The 16,887-nt window shown below is 31.2% G+C and overlaps 1 protein-coding gene across 2 annotated transcripts in view; it reads right to left on the minus strand.

Annotated features, from left to right (window-relative positions):
• The window catches only part of LOC124360840 (integumentary mucin C.1), a 36,956-nt gene that overhangs the window by 4,118 nt on the left and 15,951 nt on the right, over window positions 1–16,887 (minus strand). For both annotated transcript variants that reach the window (XM_046814789.1, XM_046814790.1), the window contains exon 2: window positions 4,549–4,875. In XM_046814789.1, the coding sequence (XP_046670745.1) occupies window positions 4,549–4,875 (327 nt within the window). The remainder of the gene's footprint in view (window positions 1–4,548; window positions 4,876–16,887) is intronic.

Here is a 16,887-nt window from a genome sequence, read left to right on the forward strand (position 1 = left end):
TGTGAAAGTGGCAGATTGAGTCATACACAGCATCCACAGAAACTTAACGTTTGGTCAGGTATTATAGGAAATCAAATTATGGGCCCATTATTTACCAATGGTAATTTAAATGGTGACTCGTATCTAGCAATGCTCCAAAATGAGATAATTCCTGCACTACAAGCTGCTCTTGGTAGACAATTTCAAAGAATTTATTTCCAACAAGATGGCGCGCCACCACACTTTGCTCTCCTTGTTAGAGAATACTTGGATACAATATTCCTTCACAGATGGATTGGAAGACGTGGTGCAGTAGAGTGGCCTGCTCGTTCCCCTGATTTATCTCCGCTGGATTTTTTTCTTTGGGGATACCTCAAAGATAAAGTTTATCGTACTAAGCCTCGAGATTTGGCGCACCTAAGAAATCTCATAGTCCAAGAAGCTCAAGATATTCCTCGTGACTACCTTCAAAATGCAGTGGATGGCTTTTACAACCGCCTAGGACATTGCCAGACGATGGTAGGGGAACATTTTGAACACTTACTTTGATCAGAGGTACTTAAAAATTGGTGTTTACTTGTAATACTTAATAGTTTACATTGTTCAATTGTTTTAAAATTCAAATAGCTATAACTACTGAATGAATCCACCTTTTGAAGTCCGGTTTGCGGCATTGTACTCTGCTAAGTAAGACCTTTAATTTGATACCAAACTCGACCTATGCTGCTATTTAAGAATTTTGTCCGACTCCTTGTGGACCGTCCCCCAAAGGGATTATTTGGTCGGTAATTGGGCAGATATGTGCGTTAATATCACCAGTAAGCACGTGTGAACTTTGGTATTGTTTTATATTGTGGTTTAAAAATTGAAAAAGAGGTTCCAGACTTAATTGACACCCTGTATAAATATACCATTCACCGACTACAAGTACCAGTATGGTAAGTTACTTTCATCTATAGCTACTAAATAGCTTGTGTAAACTTCAAACGCTGATTCCCGCAGATTTAAAATTTTTATATTTTTCACACAAAAGTTCTTATAACTTTTTACCTATTAAAGCTAAAGCAGTGAAACTTTTACTACATATGATTTATAATGTTGTAAAACTTTTGTGCATGGATATTATTACATATTAAACAAAAGTTTAAATAAAAAATAATTAAAAATACTATTTATAAAAAAAGGTTTTAAAATGTTTTTGTCAAGCCATAAATTTAAAACTAATTGAGAAATAAACTTGAGCATGCACAAAAACTTAGTACTTGTCATGTTATTAAAAATGAGATAATAAATAATAATATTGGTTCATTAATTACAAAGTTATAAGATATTCAAAATCCCATGTATTTTTCTAAAAAAAAAAAACAACCCAAAAATTCCAAAAAGGAGGTAAATATATGTATATTTTTAAAATATAACAGTGGCAATCATTATTCTAGGGCCAAAGGAACTCAAGTATATATACATATTATAATCATTAAACATGTTTTAATGAAAATCAATTTCAATAGGGAATCCCCTTAAGAAAAACCAAGTTGTTCCAAGTTTAAAATCTCTAGATAACTGTTCATTCTATTAATAGTTATCGAACAGATAGACAGACAACACGATTTCAGGAAGGCTCAGTGAGATCCTTAAACACACTGACTGTGGTAGATACCTTATGGCAAAGAGGCTGGGACTTAAGTTTGATATAACTCAGTTTAGACACACAGTGAAAGTGTTAACCACATGTACTATAGATGGACAGTAATTATACATGTATAATACGTTTAACACGTATGCGACAGATGCCTTACGACGCAGAGGCTGGGACTTTGATATAACTCAGTTTAGAACTGCAGTAAAAGTGTAAACTAGATCTAAAGAAACAAATCTTTAACCAAAATGCCAAAATTGAATTAAATTTTTAATTGATTTGTATTATACTAAGTGATTTGATATAGAAGACCATTGCAATATAAACTAAAGTCATTTTGGATCAAATACCTACAAATATTTAATTTAGTTAATAGCCTGAAATAAAATACATGCAATATATTTCTTTATTGCTATATACTGGTTTGGGAATAATGTGAGAAGAATTAAATAGCATCATGGCTTAGCATAAAAATGGATCTTCAACTTCTCTTTTGCTACTTGACATAATAATACAAACACTTTTTATTACAAAATAGCTCACAAAATCTGTATTGTTATGAAATGAAAATAGTACTACAAATTCAGCACGATTAATGAGATAATCTCAGTATAAAGTGCAATACATCTGAAAACTACACTGGCTTAGAAAGCAATTTACAGAAAAAAAGAAGAAAAATATGAAAATAAAAGATTTTATGAATAATAAGTTACCAGTTGCTTTACATTTTCTATGTTTATACTTTAATTCCAAATTTTAACAAATTGTAGAATCATTTGCTTATGTCCTTTGCTTGGGTTAGTAACCAAATTTGTAAATTAATTTGTATATTTAACAATTTTGTAATATATAAATGTTGCACAATGAAGTGAACCTTCTTGTTTGAGTTATGTATTTTTACACGCACAACAATACAATTAACCCATTGTGGAGCACGTATGCAATATCTAGTCATGCAGCTGTTCATCCTAGTGACACGGTAACAAGCTCAGGTGCAAAAGTAAAGTGCTTTTAATTTTAAATCCTAATAGTTGTAACAATGTTTTGTAGATAGCATGAGTATTATTACTAGTCTACTGAATGTTTTTGACAGCGGTATTTCTTTATATTTCTCAAACACGTTGTATGTAAAAGTTGAAAAATCAACTCCAATTTACATAGCGTTAACCCATTGCGGATCACTGACCAGCTGGGCTCGTCACACAGCGGCTGGGCCTAACGGCACAAAAGCGGTCTGATTTTAAATTTCCCTCCAAATAGTTCTGTTAATGTCTGATAGATCGGGCAGTCGTCTTCACTTGTCTACTAAGAGTGTTTAACAACGGTCTACGTTTAGAGTTTTCAAAAGTTTTATAAATATACTACAGATCGCAGTTGTATGTCGAAGTTGAAAAATCATTCATATGAGTTTACTCTCTGCTTTTTAGCGCTTCTGATTGGGTGTTTTCCTCAGTTGTTATTATAATACTTTTGAGGTTAGTGACACAACTAAACGACGCAGACGTACATGTTGGTGGGTTTAGTCTAGACAATGGCCCGGATGTTGCAATCGATTCGCCCGAGCCGCTTTATTTAGACTATGATTCAGACATCATCCCTGCCACGCCGATAACACCTTGCTCGTGTGTTATCGTTCCTACATCACGGATACCCCACCAGGCCCATGTTCCATCTGAACGAATACCTTCGCAGCTGAATTTTCTAGTATACAATAGCGAGTGATATGATGTGGCGCACCATTGCTGTTCATGCGGCCGCTGACCGTGAATTAATTCGTGCCCGCGCGCCAAAACAATACGATAATGAGTTAATGATCCGCAACGGGTTAATGATCTGTTGTTACAACAGCAACTAGTTTCGGATTTTATGGTATCAGTTGTATATATCATGTGCGGTTAGTTATTAATACTATTAACAAAAACAATATAAACAATGGATGGTTGGATCCGGCACAACTTTACTATTACAGTGCTGACGTATATTTAATTCACGCCCACTGGGACATATGGCACCAAACAAATCGATCTGCAATGGATTAACATACAGTTTTTATCTATAATTTTTATTTAACTCGGCTAAATCTCTCAGGAAACGTAAACTGTCTAGCTCTAATGTTGTTTACATTTAAAAACACGTATTTCATACAATGGAATGCTTAATTCCTTAACTTTATAAATATTGTTATAAATAATGACGATGACAATGAAATAATGTGAAAACTGAGAAGAATTATTAATAAGTTAGCTTAACAGTATGATTTATACTTCTTATTTATGTGGATAGAAGAAACAAATTGCCAAACAACATATTCCTAACAAAAATGCCAATAGATCTCTTAAAGTGAAGTTAGCTCTTCACAATAAAAAATGGATTTACATAAATTTGGACCTATCCGCGTTGCATAAAATAGCGTGACGAGTATTAATTCAATTGAGTCAAATGTTTACTGCAGTTTTATATTTATGTCATTATATTTCGATAGACATAACCAATTATTGAAAGAAGCATTAATGCAATTAAATAAGGTAGGTTGGAATTTTAAAAACTTTGAATACTAAATAAGATATCAAGTATTTTATCACTGTAATAGGTAAATAATACTTTGTACAGAACTAAGAGTAACATATAACACTTCATCTGCTGTAAACCAATGAGACTCTAATGTTATCAAAATTAGAGAAAAAAATCTAAGTTCAATACAATATTTATTTTAATTACTGGCAGCCAAAAAGAAGTTTGCCCGTGTTTTCCCTACAATGAATTTAAATATAAAGGGTGCCGTGAGTTTCAGGTAATACAACCAATGTTTACACCTGAGAATATAACATATGCTTGAGAATGGCGGATGCAGTATTACCGCGTGATACTACTGATCTACACATCATAATGCTACGATTAGTCATGCATAAATTCAACTGTAAACAGCTTACCAATAAAGCTTGGTCCATCAAACTTGTGATCCGGTTCTGGTTTCGAGGTCGGTGAAACAGTTGGCTTCACGGTTGTGCTGGAGGAGGTTGGAGGAGTTGGAGTAGTAGTGGTGGTGGTGGTGGTAGTAGTGGTCGTGGTGGTGTTGGGTGTTGTAGGAGTTGTAGGAGTTGTAGTGGTGATAGGGGTAGTGGTTGGCTTAGGTGTAGTTGTCGTTCCATTCGTCGTGGGTGTCGGTGGTATAGTTGTAGGTGCGACAGTGGTCGTATTAATGACTGGATTCTCTGTTGGTTGAGGTGGTATTTCTGGGTTAGTCAATGCACTTTCACCTATAAAAGTACAGACCAAAAACATTACTAAATGCAAAATTAGAAACACATCTTACTAGAATACTCCATGTTGACTCAAAACGGACAAAGATAAATCACATTATTAGGATGCTGTCCAAAACAGAGATGTTGTGCTTCGCCAAAACCATTTTGATAGATTAAGCATCATAAATAGAACAATTAATTGGTACTAACTACAAAACATCTATATATGAAATGGTGAAATATTGAATTTAACTATTGAAATGTCTATGGATACCTTTACATAAACTGGACCTTTGTCCATACCTACTAGCATTAAGTTGTCAGAACTCCAATCAGAACTGGTAATTTTGGTTGTTGCAGCTTCATAGTACCTAATATTATAGCACCTAAAGCAAAATAATCATGATTTAGCTGCTGTGATATTAGGTGCTGTAAGATTAGGTACTCTGTGCAGATCCACGGTTCGTTTAGGTGGCGTGCGACTATTTCAAGTTTCAGTGCCACAGCAACGCTCGCTTTATACTGGTTCCAATCAAGCCTTGGAGTGGACAGAGCGGTTGGAGGAGAATACCATGCAAGGAGAATCCGACCTAGCACCTCACCCCATTCACGACGATCCGCCATTACTGTCCTCCACAGCACTGCTGCAGGGCGAGCAGTCGACACGAGATATACATCTGTGACACCTCGCTCGCACAAGGTAAGGACGAGTCTGTGCGTATGGTGGGTGCGTCGGTTGTTAATATAATGATGGTGCCAAAAATTAAGTACCTTGAATTTGAATGATTTTTAGGCCAAACCACAAATACTGCCCATAATAATAACTGCACTAATTTGTACATCTAATGCCATTGTTTAAATTTGTATATAAGTTTTTAATAGATTTTATCATCATTGGAATCGAAAAACTGTACATATGTTCAACTTGTATATACCGTGCTCTAGAAACCAGTAATAGTATCGCATTCAAGTCTATAAATATAAGATACAAAGCCTTCAATCACTCATCACTAATTCTCCAACTTCCTTACATCATACAAGTTCAAATTTGACACATGTTTAAGCTTGGAAAAAATTATTTTTATTAAAATGTAATATCCATAAGAGATTGCAACCACTAGAATAACTATATGTATAATTTTTCGTCCTACAACAATGAAATCACATAATCGTGTCATATATATGATATATGTTTGTAAATTAAATACAAGATCCTATAAAAATAAACTGAATAAAGACTGCATAATAATGTTACATGTTAATGTTGTTTGGAATGAGTTTACATGTTAAAAAGGTGAAAATGTTAAAATTCTTTCAATTTGTTCCATGGACTTATATAGAATAACCTCCATATTAATGATTACAAATGGATACATTTTATAAATAAAAATGACTCACAAAATATGCTATTAAATGCTTATTTCAGGAACAGCTAGACCAATTCGGGAAATTATTTTGTTAGCTATCCGTTTTATGCGAAGAAGTTTTATATGAAAAGATAGATCAAAATAGCTGCCTGTAATATACAACAATTTGAAGAATATTTTAATGTTAATGATTCAGAGTATTTAACAGCTGTTGATATTTTCAGTTCAAGTTCGTTAAACAGGCAGAATCATTTGTTAACAATTTAAATTTTAGTACCGTGCTTGATGCAGACAACAAGAATTAATACCTATATATATATATATATATATAAGTAGATATGAATATGCCGGTTCTGGCGCACTTTTGGGACAGTCAGAAAATCAATGTAAAATACTGTCCATTGAACCATAAACAAATCTAAGAAATCTAACAGGAAACCACGAATGGAAAATAACCGAATCTATAGCTGTTTTACTGTTCATTGTAGGCTTCTAATTTCTTAAGCTGTTTTAATGAAAAAATCCAGAAATCTTAATAAAAAATCTTTATTCTACAAAGTTAATTGTAACACAGTCTTTATCTTTAATAGTCTTCTTTCCAGTAACAACCAAGTGTAATTTTTCATTTTTGTTCAATTCTTTAATCTTTTTTTCATCCAAAACAGTTAAAAATCTGTTCGGCAAGTGTACTTTACAATCTTCCAACTCGGCAATTATTGTCATCCCGAACTTATCTTTCATTTTCTCCAAATTCACAATTTTGTATTTCTTATTTTCTTCTAATTCTATTAATCTCTTGTATTCTTTGAACTTTAAATCACCAACCTTATTCAACTCTTGTAACAGCGCCATTTACATAGAAAAAAAATAATACTTCTACACTTTTAAGGTGAAAAATCAAAACTATACTTCCAAAATACACAAAAAACCGGGGTTTTGACCCTAAAAACACGGTTTTTTAGGGTCAAAACCACAGCTCTTAAGGTGCATATATACTAGAGTTTTTTTGAAAAATCCTGAAAATCTACTGAATTTCTCTAATTATTGCGAATTTTTAGCTTTAAAGTTGATAATGTGAACGATATTTCTCGAAAAATCACTACAAAATTGAAATTTAAAAAATCTCTAAATAAAATTTTTTCTATATAAATAGAAGAATCTACAGCTGTTTTACTACAATTTGTGCTGATTTGTGTAAAATTCTAGTAAAATTCTCCACTTTTCAAAGTCTGAGTTATACAAATTTTTTCTATATAAATAGAAGAATCTAACGCTGTTTCTACATAAATTGTGCTAATTTTTATCAAAATTTTGATAAAAATCCTTAGAAATCTACTGAATTATTGCTATTTTTCAGCTTAATAAAAAGATATTTTACTAAATAGTAAAACTTGGCAGATTCAAATTTCCCCTATTTAAATGGAGAGGAAAAAGATATCCTGCCCGTACTGCAAAAAAGACATTTTCGAACATCATTATACCCGACATTATAAGTCGAAAAATCATCTAAAAAACAAAGAACTTTATGAGAAAGAATTGAATTATTTGAGGACTTGGGCTAAAGAGAATCAAATCGATGGTCACAAAAAGATGTTTAATATTGAGAAATTAAGGGAATTAAAGAAAAGCTTTAAGGAAGATAAAAAAGATCTCAATCTATTTATGATGAAAAAATTCAATCAATCGCTGAAAAATTGTCCATAGAAACAAACGATAAAACTAAGTCTGAAATGATCGAAGAAATTGATAAAACTCTTAAAGTAAAATCCGAAAATATCATTGATGTAGAAGTTTTATCCTCAATACACGGTCTTTTCAAGCAATACATTTTAACAAACTTGAACGACAATTCCATGTCAATTTACAAATACCTATCAATTATGAGCCCAGAAATTAAAAGTTTAATAGAAAAATTTCAAGAGAATGTTAAAAATATGAAGGGTTATCTCTCTTTGGAATGCGAATACGAAAGAACTTTAATGAACGGTGAAACACAAACGTGCCCAATGTACTTTACTATAAAAGCAGACGAAATCTTCGACGTAAACGACTTTATTACTAAGCAATTTAACAAATTAACGCATCGCGAACAGACAAATCATCCAAATAAGGGCTCTGGTTGGACATTAAAACGTTGTAAACAACTGATTTTGAGCCTTAATAAACATGAATTTATGAACGCAGGATCATATATCGATTTACCAAAGGAAATCAAAGATAAAAAAGCTTGTGTAAATATCAAAAATAAAGATGATTATTGCTTTATTTACTCAATTAGATGTGCAATTGAAAAACCCGAAAGAGACTGCGAACGTGTAAAGCAATACGAAAAATTCGTGAACGATGAGATATTTTCTGGATTCGACTATCCTATGTCTTTAAAAGATATACAATTATTTGAAAAACGAAGCAGCAAAGCAAAGTACAAGTATCCGAAAATGTCTGTAAATGTCTATACTTTTGATGAAAAACATAGTACCGTTGCAAATTTCAGAAGTTTATGACGCCAAGTTAGAAGTTGATTTATTGTATGTTAAACAAGATGATAAATCCCATTATGTTTTGATAACAGATTTAAGTAGATTAGCGAGTTCACAGATATCAAAAAATGCTCACAAGACGTTCTTGTGTCGAAGATGTTTAAGCCATTTCTACAAATATAGTGCTTTATCAGATCATTTAGAAATTTGTAAGCAACATGAAGTTTGCAAGCCAATTATGCCGTTTCCGGGTCAAACAACTAAATTTACCAATTATCAAAAGAAGTTTAGCCATCCTTACGTTATTTATATGGATTTTGAGAGCATATTAGAAAAAATTCCGACATGCAAGAACAATCCACAAAGATCGACTACAACCAAGATTCAGAAGCACATTCCTTATGGTTTTACTCTATATTTAGTGTCTAATGTGACCAATCGCATGTATAAACCGATATGTTATAGAGCAAAAAATGGAGACGATTTGCCAAATGTTCCTACAAAATTGTTTGAAGAGCTCAATAAAATATCAAAATACATAGCTACAAAATATAATTCTAAGAACAAAAAACCTATGAAATTGACTGAAGAAGAAGAAATTTCGTATCAAAATTCAAATCTTTGCCACATTTGTGAAGAAATATCGTATTAAGATACAGAAAAAACTTTAGGTTTTATGCCAGATGATTGGTACGATGATACGTACAAGAAATGTAGAGATCATTGTCATTTAACTGGCAAATTTCGAGGAGCAGCTCATAGAGTTTGCAATCTGAATTTGAAATTTCCTCAAAATATTCCAGTTTTCTGCCACAATATGTCAAATTACGATACTCATTTGTACATAAAAGAATTGGCTAACAATATGGAAATGTTGATTTGATCGCAAACACCGATGAAAAATATATAAATTATTCAGTAAATTCAGGATATGGCTATGAGTTTGATGGTGACAAACCTAGAAAGTTCATAAAATTCTCTTTCGTGGACACGTTCAGATTCATGGCCTCGTCTATAGAAAAGTTAGCTAAAAACCTAAAGAAAGAAGACTTCAAACATACAAATCATTTTATACAGGATGGAAGAATATTGAATGAAATTCTAAAAAGACAACCAAATGACGAAGAAGAAATCTTTAAAATTCTATCTGGAAAAGGCATATTTCCCTATGAATTTATCGACAGTATTGAAAAACTTGATTACACAGAAGAATTGAGAATTCAAGATTTCTATTCACTTTTGACAGACGAGAGCATATCTGAGAAAGATTTTCAACACTACTTAAATGTTTGGAACAAATTAAAAGAGAAAAATCTAGGAAATACTCTGATCTCTATAACATTCAAGATGTTCTATTGCTCGCTGATATCTTTGAAAATTTTAGGAATATTTGTTTGAATTGCTATAAGCTTGATCCAGCACACTATCTAACAGCTCCCAGTCTTGCATGGGATGCTATGTTAAAATTAACTAAAATCGAGCTTCAACTGATACACGATTACGATATGTATTTAATGATCGAAAAAGGTATTCGCGGAGGCATTTCTCAATGTATTAAACGATATGTGAAAGCAAATAACAAATATTTAAAAGATTTTGATAAGACAAAGCCCGAAAACTATTTACTCTATCTCGATGCTAATAACCTTTATGGGTATGGCCTCATGCAAAGTTTACCATACGGCGATATCAAGTGGATGGATCCTAAAACGTATACAAAAGAAGAGTGGAAAGAAACAATTTTAGAACTCACTGGCGACGAAGATTATGGCTATATTCTCGAAGTCGATCTTGGATATCCAACAAATTTACACGAACATCACAAGGATTTACCTCTTGCTCCAGAACATTTTAAAAACAAACTTTGCACAACTCTACTGGATAAAACTGAATACGTTGTTCATTCGAGAAATTTGAAGTTCTATTTGGAACAAGGAATGGTGTTAAAACATGTGAATAGAGTTATCGCATTCGATCAGAAGCCTTTTATGAAAGAATACATTGATTTTAACACAAACATGAGAACCAAAGCTCTAAGTGACTTTGAAAAGGACTTTTATAAGCTGATGAACAACTCAGTTTTTGGAAAAAGTATGGAAAATGTGAGAAACAGATGTGATATTAAGCTTGGAAATGAAGAATTTTCAATGAAACAAGCTAAGAAAACAAATTTCAAATGCTTTAACATCTTTGACGACAACTGTATAGCGAGTCACATGTACAAACAAAAGGTTAAATTTAACAAACCGATTTACATAGGATTTTCAGTTCTCGACCTCTCAAAATTGCTAATGTACGAGTTTTATTACAACAAATTAAAGAAGTTTGATCCAGATTTGAATCTGTGTTACATGGATACAGACAGTTATTTCCTAGAATTGAAACGAGATCCTTTTAAAATTATTAAAGAAAATATAGATGACTTTGATACAAGTGATTATCCAAAAGATCACGAATGTTTCACTACTAAAAATAAGAAGGTAATAGGGAAATTCAAAGACGAACTAAATGGGGAAATCTTAGAAGAATTTTGTGGTTTGAGGTCAAAGATGTACTCGTACAAATATCTAGACAAAAATCCAGTTAGGTGTAAAGGAATTAAGAGAAGCGTTGTAAATAAAACAATAAATATCGAAAACTTGAAGAGATGTTTGTTCGAAGATAAAGAAGAATTTAGGGAGATGACAGTAATCAAAAGCTATAAACATGAGTTGTACACCGTTACTATAAACAAGTTAGCACTGAACGCTAAAGATGATAAGAGAATTGTCCTAGAAAATAAGATCGATACAGTACCGTATGGCTATAAAAATGAAGCAAAATCTGATATATTAAACGAATTAAATAAACTTGGAAACTTTGAAAATTGAGAAATAACCGGAAGTGTTTACGAATATGAATTTAGAAAGTCAAAGCTGTAATTTTTCTATATAAATGGAGGCCCAAAAGAAGTGTACAAAGTGTCAAGAATTTAAAGATTTTGAAGAATTTTATAAGAATAAGCAAAGAAAATATGGATTTGAATATAATTGTAAAGACTGTCATAATAAATATCATAAAGAATTATACGATAAAATGGAAAAATTAACTTTAGAAGTGAAAGAGTGCACACGGTGTAAAAAGGTTAAGAATATTTCAGAATTTTATAATCTCCATTATAGTAAAGACAACAAACAAGCATATTGTAAAGATTGTGCTAAACAAATCTTTGCTAGACCAGTTCTTTGCATATGCGGAAGAGAAATTCAACATTTCTATAGTCTTAAAAGACATTTACAAACAAAATATCATAATTCGAGAGTTTAACATTTTCATCGTGTAATTTAGATATTCTATAAATCAGTCGAGATTCTGCCATATTTATAGTAAAATGATTTCCGTTGTATAAAATATTCAAAGATTCTTTCATTTGGTTATACAGATTGATAGAATTTGGTTCGTCATCAATGAACAAAATCTCTAATTCAGGATAATTTATTTTTAGATGTTTTAATCGGTTTGGTATTTCTCGTTTCTGAGCTCTGATAACATAATAAGGCCATTCCCACATGTGATTCTTCTTAATTAATACAAAAACATGGTGTTTTTTCTTATCAAAATCTTTACATACCACATCTCTCTTCATTAATTCCATTCGCAATTCTTGATTCTCTATTTTCAATGATTTCATTTCATCTTTAATTTGTAACTGTTTTATTTCATCTTTTAACTGCTTATTTTCGTTTTCAAGTTTGTACTCGCCATATTTTCTAATACTCGGTAAAACTTCTTCTAAAACCCAATTTTGAAATAATTCTGCAATCTTCATTTTAGATTTCAGTATTAAAGAATATATGCCTGGTTCATTGATGAAAATAGTGTCTTGATGTAATTTTTGTAAGAGCGTCGAATCGACGCCCTCTTGAAAATGTGTATCTTCTAGTCTTTTCTTATATTTTTCTTTAACATGATTTCGGATAGCTTGTCTTGAATCTTTATATTCCAATATTTCCGCAACATCTTTCGCCTTAAACCAAAATTCATTATTATCATCGACAATTGTAAAGATATGTTTGTTTTCAAATCTAAGTTGATTATTGAGCAGATCCACAACAGACTCCATTTAGATAGAAAAAATTTAACAAGCAATTTTTATTTTGAGTATAAAGTCCTGATTCATTAATGAAAATAGTATCTTTGTGAATATTTGCGAGGTGGCCCTCGAGGGCTACCTTATCTTTTAGATAAAAGTATTGAGATTTGTCACCTTCATCGACATTATTTCTAATCGCTTTTTCTGTATTGTTATATTCTAAAACTTCTGCAATATCTTTACCCTTAAACCAAAATTCATTATTTTCGTCAACAATTGTTAAAATGTCTTTATTATTGAATTTGAGTAGATTCACAACAGACTCCATTTAGATAAAAAAAATTTAACAAGCAATTTTTATTTTGAGTGTAAAGTCCAGATTCATTGATAAAAACGGTGTCTTTGAAGGTAGTAACGATTCGTTACCCCCTTGTTTTTTAAGTAAAAATATTGAATTTTGTCATCATCATCAACTCATTTTTATTCCTTTTTCAATCTTAAATATATTGTTGTTTTACTCTCATTATTTAATAAATTTCCCTCAGAGTCTTGTATAGTTAGAGAGATTTTTTGAATTCTGTTATTATTTTTTCTAATTGGAATATAATCGATTTCATTCGGTTTTTCACTGATTTTTGATCCATAAGCAACATTTGGAAAAAAAGTGTACAAAATTTCAGATTCTTTGTGTAAATGTTCGGTATGATTTTCAAAACTAGGTTCAACGAGATTGCAGTGCACTTCAATTACATCGAACGGTCTAAATTTTGGCGTTTTATTTCCTAAATATACCTGATTTGGCTCAATAGTTTCTTGAACAAACCCTAACAAATCTACAATAATTGCTGAAAACATTATTCTTACTGGTGATTTTATTTGAATTTTATTAGAGAGATAATTTTTTTGCATTTCAAACTTGTTTTCGTCAAAGTTTAAAGATTTATCTGATTGTTTGAATGTTTTCAGATAATTTTTAAGGGAATTTTTTATTTGATCGAAAGTATAATATCCTTTAAACCATAATATTTTGTTATGTTCTTCTCACTAAATCCTATACAATAAGGAGAACTTTCACTAATATTTATTACAAAATTGTCAGAATAAAAACCACTTAAACCAATAAAATAATTTGATTCTTCCTCTAAATGAATAGGATGTTCCAAGTTTAAAAATAATTGAGAGCTTTCTGAAGTCAACTTGAACAGCTTCATTTTCGCTATTTAAATGGAGAAATTTTTAAAGCAAAAAGATCAGATAAAACTTCAAACGTTTGAAGAAAATAAGAAAGATCAACCAATCAGATTGTTAATTGTTGGTTTAAGTGGATGTGGAAAAACAACTTTATTATTGAATTTTATCTACAATAGGTTGATTCCTTATTCCAATTTGTATGTTTTTAGTAAATCTTTAGAACAAGACGCTTATAAAAAATTGCAAGAAAGATTTGAAAATATTGAGAAAAACTTAAGCAAAAAGGTATCACATTTTTATAATGCTTCTGAGGACATAGTTCCATTAAGTGAATGTAAACCAAATTCTTTAATCGTTTTCGATGACTGTATTTTAGAAAATCAAGACGTTATTAAGGAATATTTCGTAATGTCTCGTCACAAAAATATCTCTTGTATCTATCTTTCTCAATGCTTTTCAAAGGTTGATAAACAAGTTATAAGAAATAATCTGAATATGTTGTGTATTTTTAAGCAAGATGATCACTATTCGAGAAAGATTTATAACAATTATGTGGGATCTGATATGAGTTTTAACCACTTTATTGAGTTGTGTGATAAAATTTGGAAGGAAGACTACGGATTTTTAACTATTAATCTAACTTTGAAACCTAAAAATGGTAAATATTTGAATAAATTTTCTAATATAAATGCTGCTTAGTGGTCTGACAAATTTACTCGATAAAATATTTGTTACAATTATTTTTACATTATCTTTACTTTTTATTTACATTATGAAAACAACTGAAAAACGGTAAATCTGTTCACGTTCCACGTTCCACGTTTTCACGTTTCGTGTTTACGTTTCACGTTCGTGTTTCACGTTCATGTTTTACGGTTCGTGTTCACGTTTTTACGTTCCACGTTCATGTTTTACGTTTCGTGTTCACGTTTTACGTTCCACGGTCACGTTTTTACGTTCCACGTTCACGTTTTTTACGTTCCACGTTCACGTTTTTACGTTCCACGTTCACGTTTTTACGGTCCACGTTTTTACGTTCCACGTTCACGTTTTTACGTTCCATGTTTCAAAATTTTTCTAATTAAATGGCGAACGTAACTTCTGAAGAAGCGAAAAAACTTGATCAAATCGAAAAGAAATTAATCAAAGAATTTAAAGAACAGATTCGAATTGATGAAAAAGAACAAGAATTTATTCAAAAAATTAATCAACCTGTAACTTCTGCAATTAAAAATGTTGAAGGTAAAATTGAAAACGTTTTAAGCGATAATCAAAATTTAATGAATTTGGTTCCAGTTGTACGACAATTTGCCGATATTTCGATTCCAGAATCTGAAGTAGAAGAGTTTGAATTGCCAAAATTACCATCTTCAACACCATTTAGACCTCGAATCATTGAAGACTCTACCATAGTTGAACCAATAAGTCCTGGAACAACGGATATAATAATTGGTAAAATTGGTAAAAAATTCCTTCCTAGAGTAAAAGATGATAAATTTGGTTTGTATTGGGATAAAAAAAAGAAAAGTTTTATGATTGGAAATTTGCCCGTGAATTTTGAACATAATGATATCATTATTAATGAAAAAACATATGAAGGAACTCAAGGTTTATGGAGATTATTAACAGACTATGACGCTCCAAAAGATAATTTATATTCTGAAGAAGATTTGAAAAAGTATACAGAAATTTTATGGGAATCTGACTCAATTTACAAAAATAATGATCCATCTACTAAGAAGCCTAAGTCAAGTAGAGGTAAAAAATATATTAAATTAATTAAACCAATTTGGGAAAAACGAATCGAAGGATCAGGTGTAAGAAAATACAATGATAATAAGATTGAGTACAGATATATCGACGATTTGACAAAACTCGATGGAATTATAAATTATATTTATGCTCAAGAAAAGGCTGGAAACAACAACTTTTTGAATGAAAAGAAAGCGATTAAAGATTTTATTTCGAACAAACTTGACGAAATGATTGAAAAACCTGATGGAATTAAATATTTAAAACGAATTTTGCCCGCAATAAGTTCATCTATGATTGAGGGTAGCGGACTTTTGAATGATTTTATCAACAATTTACCTTTTGAATTACACGTACCAACTTATCAGTATCTGGGGCCTGGCACAAAACTTGAAAAAAGACTAAAAAGAGGAGATCCTGGTATAAATAAATTAGATCAAGCTGCTATGGAACACGATATTTTTTATGCAAAACATAGAGACACAAATTCCAGACATATAGCAGATAAAATTTTGCAAGATAAGGCAATGGATAGATTTTTATCAAAAGATGCTAGTTTAGGTGAAAGATTTGTTGCGCTTCCAACAGCTGGAGCAATGTTTTTGAAGAGAAAACTAGGAATGGGAATCGAAGAGAACTTGAAATTTTAACTATATAAATGGAGGTGAATGTAAATTTCAGCAAAAATCAGAAAGAAAAAATAAAATCCGCTTTTAAGAAAAAAATACCCGTTAGTATTCAATTTAAAATAGATCAACTAAAAAATGGCGAAGATAAGATATTTTTAACAAATAGACAATACAATAAACTCGAAAAACATAAGAAAAACAATAAAGGAACCAGAATAGAATTTTCTTATAATCAGTTGAAAGAACTTAAAAATGGTGGACTTTTGAAAGATTTATTAGATTTTGGAGAAAATATTCCAGTTGTTAAAAATGTTGTTCCTTATGTTCGTAAAGCTGCTCCAATCGTTAAAAAAGATGTGATTCCTATTGTTCGAAACATTTTAAATTGGTTAGATAAAGAGTTGGAAGATGTTACAGGATCTGGATTAGATGAAAAAACTTTGAATTACGTGAAATCAAACATTGAAAAAAAAATTTAAACCTTTAACATTCGGGGAATTGGAAGAAATCTGCAAAGATATTAAACATTTTAGAGG

Source organism: Homalodisca vitripennis, chromosome 4 (assembly GCF_021130785.1).
Source record: "Homalodisca vitripennis isolate AUS2020 chromosome 4, UT_GWSS_2.1, whole genome shotgun sequence".
Lineage (NCBI taxonomy): Eukaryota > Metazoa > Arthropoda > Insecta > Hemiptera > Cicadellidae > Homalodisca > Homalodisca vitripennis.